This window comes from Mastomys coucha, unplaced genomic scaffold (assembly GCF_008632895.1).
Source record: "Mastomys coucha isolate ucsf_1 unplaced genomic scaffold, UCSF_Mcou_1 pScaffold21, whole genome shotgun sequence".
Taxonomy (NCBI): Eukaryota; Metazoa; Chordata; class Mammalia; order Rodentia; family Muridae; genus Mastomys; species Mastomys coucha.
Genome location: NW_022196904.1, coordinates 186471233 through 186480077, shown reverse-complemented (window position 1 = coordinate 186480077; position 8845 = coordinate 186471233). Strand labels below are relative to the sequence as shown.

Sequence of the window (8845 nt, the reverse complement as noted above, 5' to 3'; positions counted from 1 at the left end):
ACCCACACCTCCATGCTTGCATCTGACCCACACCTCCATGCTTGCATCTTACACCTCCATGCTTGCATCTGACTCACACCTCCATGCTTGCATGACCCACACCTCCATGCTTGCATCTCGCACCTCCATACTTGCACCCAACTCACACCTCCATGCTTGCATCATACACATCCATGCTTGCATCTGACCCACACCTCCATGCTTGCATCTGATCCACACCTCCATGCTTGCATCTGACCCATACCTCCATGCTTGCATGACTCACCTCCATGCTTGCATGACCCACACCTCCATGTTTGCATCTGACCCACACCTCCATGCTTGCATCTGACCCACACCTCCATGCTTGTATCTGACCCACACCTCCATGCTTGCATCTGACTCACACCTCCATGCTTGCATCTGACTCACACCTCCATGCTTGCACCCAACTCACACCTCCATGCTTGCATGACTCACACCTCCATGCTTGCATGACCCACACCTCCATGCTTGCATCTTACACATCCATGCTTGCATCTGACTCACACCTCCATGCTTACATCTGACTCATACGCCTACAGCTTTCTTGACTTTTTGGGTTATGGACATAGGTCAAGGGCTGGTCTGGTAACAAAGGCGCTTCCTTTGCGTACTTTCTTGGACTTAATTTCTCTTATCTCTCTCTTCAGGTTTTCAAAGAGACCAAGCAAAAGCGAGTGTCTGTTTTAGACCTGAGCAGTACTTTCCTACCTCAGTGCAACCGGCAGAAACTCCTAGAGTATATTCTGAGTTTCGTGGTGCTGTAGGGATCTCGGCACCTGTCTCGAGTGAGGAGCTGATGAGTCCCTTGCAGACTCCAGTCGACCCAGAGTGGCAGGTGTCCTGGCGTGGTCCGGCCTGCCCTACCCCGAGGGGACTTCCAGGAAGACATGTGCCTTCTGCCCCCGTGGACCTGCACTTCTCCAACACAGACGCAGTGGCCTGCGCAGAGCACTTGGGGCCAGTGCATCTGCGATTCATGATCACTAGGTTACTAGGTGAAGTCTCAGTAAGGTGTTTTGGAGTTTATTAAAGGTTCACATTTTAAGTTTAACTTTTCAGGCTAGTTACTGTGATGGACACTGAGGTGTTTGTAGAACTGACTCTTATAGTAAGTAATAATGTTTCCTTTAAAATAATTGGGTCATCCATTCTCTGTCTCCATTATTGCTGTCAACAGAAGTTATGGTTTGTATGTGAGCCCTTTCCTCTCAAGTGCTTTACTAAGGAGCAGTGTTGTCCTGGACTGGCAGACTCAGACTCGAGATATATCTGAATAGCTGCCTGAAAGCAGACGATACTGTGGTCAGGAGGTGAGAGGCTGTGAGGAAGCGAGTCTGCTTGGCAAGGGCGAGCTGTGCTTGGCCCGGAAAGCGGCTTTAAAGACTTTGCTCACGTGACAAGAGTGCCATTGAGCTGTCCTGAGCAGTGTTTAGAGTCCCTTCTGCTGGTACCTGTGCCTTCCTTGCCCTTAGAGTGACAGGCACCTGCTGCTTTTGAGAGGAGCTCGGCTGCAGCGACTGCTGGCTTTGGCACTCTGGCTGCACTGCTGATCTAGGGGTTCCAGACACTGCTCACGCCACCGGGTGCTGCGGCCCCATGTGGATGGCTAGTCACCACATGGCGTGCTATGCAGCCTGTGTGGCATGCACAGTGACCCTCTTGAGTGGCAGGTGGCTGGCAGCATAGACTTTTATTTGGGCTACATACCCAAACTCCATTGCCACGTAAAGCGAGTAATTATGAAAAAATTTCTGTTATAGTGGGTAGGTGCCTTTTTGTGAGCAGAGAGCATAATTGTTAGTTATTGTGGTCGTTATGGCAGTTTCTCAGTGATCACGTGACAATACAGTCTCTGTCTACTGTCCGTGTCTATGATTTTATGGAATTATGAATTCTTCTGATGAGTGTTGTATAGACGATTTGAATTTATAAAAGTATTAGGGCTGAGGTTTGTACTTTCCCGAACGTGAATTTCAAACACTAGTTGTATCCTATGAGTGACGTGTGTGTTGGGGAGGTGGGGTCCCACCTGGCATTACACAGTGCATGGCATGGCTGGTCTGGAGCTCATAGCAATAATGCTGCGCTGTGGTGCCCTCCACCCTTGCCTGTGCATGCCACCACCTCCTGCTCCTTTGCATCCCTTCTCTGTCAACTGTAGCGACTGCCTTCAGTGTGGAGTAGATGTTCACCTCCAGCCTCTGTTTCACTAACTGGCTGACACCTCCCTTGGCTGTCGCGGAGAGGCAGGGCTACTCCCTTGGGTTTACCTCGGCTGGGGGCTCAAGCATCTTGTTGGTCTCTGTTCCCTTTTACCCTATAAATGGAAACTGAAGGTGGCTCCCTCTGACCTGTCAGTGCGTGTTGCCTCCGCCCTGCCTGTCTGCTCCCAGCTTGTGGAGAGATGTGCGGAGACTGCCATCCCTGTCCCTTGTCCCTGGCTGTGCTCGCCCTAGGTGTTACTTTAAGGACTGCAGTTTCCTTGCTCTTGCCTGACAATGAACTCACTGTGAGGATAGGCACGCTTTCGCTTTCCTAATTAACTGGTGCTTTGAAACCTTTCTTAAGGAAGAAAACTTGGAACCAAAGTTTCGCTCTTCCGACAAGCTGACCTTGAGTTAATATTAGCACAACTCATTCTTCAGTGCCTCATTATGAAAGAAAGAGCACCACAGTAAGGCTTCAGGTGGCCCGTTCCATCATCCCCTCGTAGAAACATCCCCTCGCTTCCCAGCAGCGGGCGGCTTCCTCAGATGGTTAAACAATCTAGGTGCTTGTCTATAATTTATTACAGTTTACTCTACTGCATTTCTGTCAAATTGAAATGCATGCCCTTCAGGGGAAGACTGTGAGTCAAGCTTAATAAATAAAAACCTAATAGTAAGCAATATGAAGCTGCACTCTGCTTTTAAGCGAGGCTAAGCCAAGTAAGCCAGAGGGGGAGGGGTATTTGCTCTCCAAATCCTAAGGAAAATGAAGGCAAACACAAGTGTTATGTCAGTTCAGTCAGGAACATGCTCTACCCTTCTTGACTCTGTTAAACCTTGGAAGTCAAGAGGCGGAGTGCAGAAAGTATGGCTGGGATGGCAGGGATGGAAGCTTGGACAGGAGTTCCTGTCCCACAGTGTTCTTGTCAAGCGATGCCCTGAGATGGGGCTCCCTGGGAACACACAGCGTCTGCCCTGGGGTGCAGAAAGGATTGCATCTGACAGGACACAGACCCGCTGCACATAGCATTTCCCAAGCGTTTGGACCTCAGGACCTCTTCCCCTCTGGGACACTGCATGCCCTGGAAGATGTTTTCAGAAACTACATTAGCCACTCTGAGCAGACCAAAAGTCACGAGAGTGGCAGGCAGACCCCTGCACGCTTTTGTATTGCTCCCAGTGCCCCGCGTGCTTGGGTCTCTTTCCTCACTGGAAAGTATAAGCACAGGAGACGGGCTGCAGCGCCTTCCTTGTGGAAGTCCCACCGGCAACCCCAGCCTTTTTAAAAGTGAGAGTAGCAGAATTAATAGAGAAATTAATTGGGGTAAATAATAAAGGTTTTAATTCAGATCTGGAAAACCTCTGCACAGCTGAGTGCAGATTTTTATCCATAGATGACTGTAGTGTTTTGAAATGATAGGTCCTATCTTTGGAGTTTCTAAAACTTACTATGGGATGTAAATCTGTTTTTTAAAAACACTTTTTAGAGGCTTGAGAGCTGCCACCTGGCATTTAGTTTAGTATGACCAGTGACTGCTTCAAGAGAATTTCCACCTTGCTTCCCAACAGCTAAAGGGCTAACTGTCTTTATGGAAGGCATTTGTTACAGTATTTGCCCATTGTACAAAGCAATGCTAGATTGGTGTAAAAAGAATTACTACTGTAAAATAGCACTGTATGATTTTGTGAGTGACACTGCCTTGGAAATGTTGACTGATTTTTATGCCTGATGATAGTACATCCTGAGAAGCATGGAAATGGAGTTTTGTTTTAATAAACCAGAAAAAAAAAAGACTCATTTTTAATGTCTTGGATTTGTTGTTAAGACTGACTTACTCATTTGCCTGTTTAACTTCATAGGACTTTGTTTAAATGTTAGTATGTAACCTGAGGTCAACTGGTGGGGCGCCCAGCCCTGATTTTATGGACTCACATTCCTTCAACCTTGATGGAACATTTGGTAATGGGGGATGCCAGCTCACATCACGGAAATACTCTGGGTTGCTATAGACCCCTTTAATGTGCTTTCTGTCATCTGTTTGTATAGACATTTAACTCTACGAAAAGTACAATGAAGTTCCAGATTTCCCCACTAGTTTATAGTAGTTGCTCAAGAATATTAACGTATTTCTTTTTTTTCTTTTTTCTTTTTCTTTTTAGTTTTTTGAGACAGGGTTTCTCTGTAGCCCTGGCTGTCCTGGAACTCACTCTGTAGACCAGGCTGGCCTTGAAGTCAGAATCCACCTGCCTCTGCCTCCCAAGTGCTGGGATCAAAGGCATGTGCCACCACTGCCCGGCAGCATATTTCTTAAGAATAAAGAATTAACCTTATGAAAGCACAGTTATTTTGTAGCTCCTTTGAGTATACCCAGATGTAGCCTGCCCCAGCACTGAATCTGGGGATGGTGGCAGACAGGCATGATGACCAGGCACCTACCCTTTGAGTCCCAGGCAGCTTCCAGCTGTGTATGTGGGAGTGCTTGTTGGCATCTGCAGTCACCCAGCCTCGCATGGAGGAAGCTCCTTTCCGCAGAAGGCATGAAGTTGACTCAATTGAGAAAGTACATCTAAAATGGGCTGAATTCAGCTTTTACTGCCGGCATCTTCACCTTTGGGCATTCATCTATAACGGTGTATTTTACTTTTCTTCTGTCTACTCAGGAGGGTCAGTTTCAGATTTCTAGTTGCTGTTTTCGTGATAAAAACCCAGATGATAACTTTACATGATAGAAAAATGTTGAGAGTGAAAGTGATAGAAATGAGAAATGTCACTTTGGGCACAAGATCAATCTTTGGGCAACTGTTAAGTCCTGTTTAGTTTCTATTGTCAACTTGATACAACTTGGGAAGAGGGATCCTCAACTGAAGACTTACCGCCATCGTATTAGCCTGTGGCTAGGAATTGTCTAGAAAGTTGATTGAGGTGTGAGAGGGCCCATCTCACTGTGAGTGGCACTCTATGTAGGTGGTCCTGGGCTCAGTAAGAAAGCCCAGTGAGCCGGTGAGAGAGCCAGTAAGCAGGCTTTCACTCCAGCTTTCCTTCCTTCCTCTTTTCCTTCTTCCTTCCTTCCTTCCTTCCTTCCTTCCTTATTTATTTTTCTTTTTAACATTTATTTATTTTATGTATATGAGTACACTTGCTTTCTTAGAGATCGGATCCCATTACAGATGCTTGTGAGCCACCATGTGGTTGCTGGGAATTGAACTCAGGACCTCTGGAAGAGCAGTCATCTTAACCGCTGAGTCATCTCTCCAGCCCCCCCCCCCCCCCCCCCCCCCCCCCCCTTCACCCCAGGTTTCTGCCTTCAGTTCCTGCCTGGCCTTCCCTCCGTGATAGACCTGGAAGTCTAAGCTGAAGCAAGCCTTTCTTCTTCAAGCTGATTTTGGTCAGAGTGTTTTATTACAGTGACAGGAGACTGGAACAGTGTGCTTGCTGTCTGTCATGGGGATCTGGGTTTGGGTCTCAGCAGTGATGTAAGAAGCCAGGCGTGGCTGAAAATGCATCTGACCTCAGAGCAGTAAGTGGTGGGGACAGGGAGATCACTGGGCCTTGCTGGCTTCCAGCCCAGCTCCCAGGTCAGTGAAGATCCCATCTCAAGGGAACGAGGGGGATGCTGATAAAACAGGCACCCAGCATCTTTCCCTGGCCTCCACATGGGCTCATCTGTGCATGTGTACAAATACCATACGTGTATGCCAAACACATAGACATTCAAAGCAGGGGAGGGGGTGTTAGGGTCTGTGAAGGACCAGAATGTGGTGGTCATTGGTCATGGGGTGTCAGGCCAAACCAAGTACTTGATAGGATGCCACTTACACGCTGCTAAGAAGTGACCAAATAGAACGTTTGAATGCTTTGCTATGAAAGGCAATTCCTTGGCAAGATCTTTAGTAATAAGTTCAGCAAATATGCAAATTAGGGTTAGTAATTGCTTGCATGACTTTGGGCACATGATTGAAATCTCCCTTTTATAAGTCAGAGCTAATAAAAGGAACTGCCAGATGAGTCCTTTAAAGTGTCCCAGAAGTCTAATTTATTCTCAGCATGAAGATGAGCTGCTTTTGTTCTACTGGGTTTTCTTGAGGCAGGTTTTGACAGTGGATTCAGAAGGTCCCTTACCTATTTCTGCTTGTCTACTGTGACAGTCACCTGTGGGAGCTCCTGGACAAACATGTCACGAGTGACCTTCGGTTTATAAGCTGGGACTGACCCGTGACACACAGCCTAGCTCCTTTGCTCTCAGGAATGTTCTGGGGGGGGGGGGGTCCCAGTGCTACTCGGCTTCTGTTGCCCACAGCAAGCGATTCATTCATTTACACTCCTTCCTTGTTTCCCCCATCTGTCTCCTTTGGTCAATTCCTACTTCTCCTTCCTGGCAAATGCTTGCACATAGCTGACTTGTCGCTGAACTTTTCTGTCTTGACTGGTTCTAGGAACACCAAGCAAAGGCAGCTTTTAGTCTTCACTAGACGATGCTGATCTGATCCCCCATTTTGGATGAGCAGCACGAGAGCCCCACGAAAGGAGAGTGATGGGGAGGTCTTCTCTGTTGTTTCATTGGGAAAGGCCTACCTACAATGGTTGGAGATATCACAATTGAGATTAAATGTCCAGGAAGTGCTAGTACTTTCCAGAGCCAGCCTTCAGATCACCAGAAGGTCATACAAGTGCTAAGCCCTCTACCACCCTGGAGCGACACTGCATCTCCTAGGGAACAAAGACCACACACCCAAGGAAAGTTCTCTAACAACACTGCATTTGATGAGGCTCTGGAGAGCCTGCCCAGCTGTTGTGGAGACAGGGGCATGACTGTGGGGTTCTTGTCCAAGACACACTCAGTCTTGAAAGAAGAACAGATAGTTTAAATGGGTAGTCTCAAAATTTCCCCTAATTGAATTTGACAGACCATTAAGTGGTTCTATACAGGACCTGTATGTTGTCACAGCACTCCGGTGACGTGGAGGCTGCAGGCTGGTCAGTTTGCCCTTGGGTTTTCAAGCAAATGCAGTATCGTTTCTTCTTTTCCTGTGAGCTTTTGGCTGTGGTTAAGGTTAGCTCTAGAGTCCTGCCTGGGGTTGAGGGTTCGCGGGGAACAGAGGTATGCCTTTCTGTTCCTGCATTTGCCCGTGCCCTGTGCCAAGGGTCATTTGATCACGGGGCTTGTGCCCTTGTTTTGTTTTCTGCAAACAGCCAGGGGTGTCTCTGGATGCACATGCTTTTAAAATTGGAGTGCAGCAGCCCTTTGAGTTTGTAGATGGAGCAGTTTGCTCTTTGCAATTTGCTTTTTATAACACTGAGCACAAGCGAACAGCCAGTCACAGACCTGCCAGCTGTGTGTGGCAGGGAGGACCAGCCACTTCCCATCATACAGGCGAAGTGGAGGCGAGGTTTGAGGAAACTCTTCAACTTCTTCCGGGGAGCTGGCTGCTAGAGGCTGACCCACAGATTTCTTCAACCTCGCCTCCTGCCGTGTGTGTGTGTGTGTGTGTGTGTGTGTGTGTGTGTGTGTGTGTGTGTGCACGCATGTGTGTATCTGGATTTCAGGACTAGTGTGTTAAGTCTCATCTGGGGTGTGGGAGCAGGAGGGAGTAAGGATGGAGATGAGCTAGGAAGAAGAAAGTTTCCAAACATGATGCCCCATGCCAGGACCCAGCCAGGGCAAAGGGGCTGCAGCCGTGGCCATGTGAGGGGGAACCCCAGCTGCTGGTAAGAAGAGCTAGTCTCACCTTTGGGATTGTAGGGAGAAGAAAAGATGGCTGCCAAGGGAAGAGCATGGGTGTCTTCTTATTGTTTTCTTTTGGCACAGAGCCTAAAGTGTGGACACAAAGCCTGACCCCTAGAAATTGCCACTAGAATCTGGGCACAATCTACAGTAGCTTCGGCTTTAGTTGTCTTTGTTTGCATGATACAGTGCCCAGGTGACCAAAGCATTGCTGGTCTGTCGCAGAACCTGGTTAAGACTCCCTGGGTTCAAGTCCCAGCTCCACGCTCAGCAGCCACTGGATCTTGAATCTGTCTTCTGATGATCCGCCTTAACAGGTGACAGCATGTCAGTGTGAACACGCTGGAAGCACCCCAGCCTGGCTTATTATGATGGCGGTGTTATAAATGTTAGCTCAGAGTGCCGTCTCCAAGAAAGAAGTTGGTAAACTCAGTTTTCTTCTACCTGCCCACTCCTTCCTCCACCAGCCTTTGATAGACACTGGTCCAGCCTCTGCATAAGCAGCCTTTGGGATTAATTTTCATTTTCTTCAATCAGGCCATCCTGTACTAGGACACTGGGTGTGGCCATACCGCACCTTTTATATCTGACCACTAGGTGGTGATAGAACTTCATTAATGGGTTCTAAGCCACGATCTAGGTAATTAAGAAAGAAAAGGGAAGAAAAGGAAAGAAAAAGGAAAGAGAAGAAGGAAAAGAAAAGAAAAAAAGAGTGGCCGAGGCTGTCCAGACAATTAGGGTGAACGTGTCACTTGTCACATATTGCCATACCTCAGGATGGCTTCAGATGAAGCATCAAGCAAAGATAAGAGACAGGGCTGAGGTATGGGGCGTGGCAAAGGGCGTTGCTCCGGCAGTTAGCAGCCCACCGGAAGCTGGAGACCCCGTGGC

The 8845-nt window shown here is 48.0% G+C and overlaps 1 protein-coding gene across 3 annotated transcripts in view; it reads left to right on the top strand.

Moving 5' to 3' along the window:
- Gpam (glycerol-3-phosphate acyltransferase, mitochondrial) overlaps positions 1 to 4025 on the top strand; it is a 64209-nt gene extending 60184 nt beyond the window's left edge. For all 3 annotated transcript variants that reach the window (XM_031390701.1, XM_031390700.1, XM_031390699.1), the window contains exon 22: positions 672 to 4025. In XM_031390701.1, the coding sequence (XP_031246561.1) occupies positions 672 to 788 (117 nt within the window). In that variant the 3' untranslated portion in view covers positions 789 to 4025. The remainder of the gene's footprint in view (positions 1 to 671) is intronic.
- The last annotated feature ends 4820 nt before the right edge of the window (positions 4026 to 8845 follow it).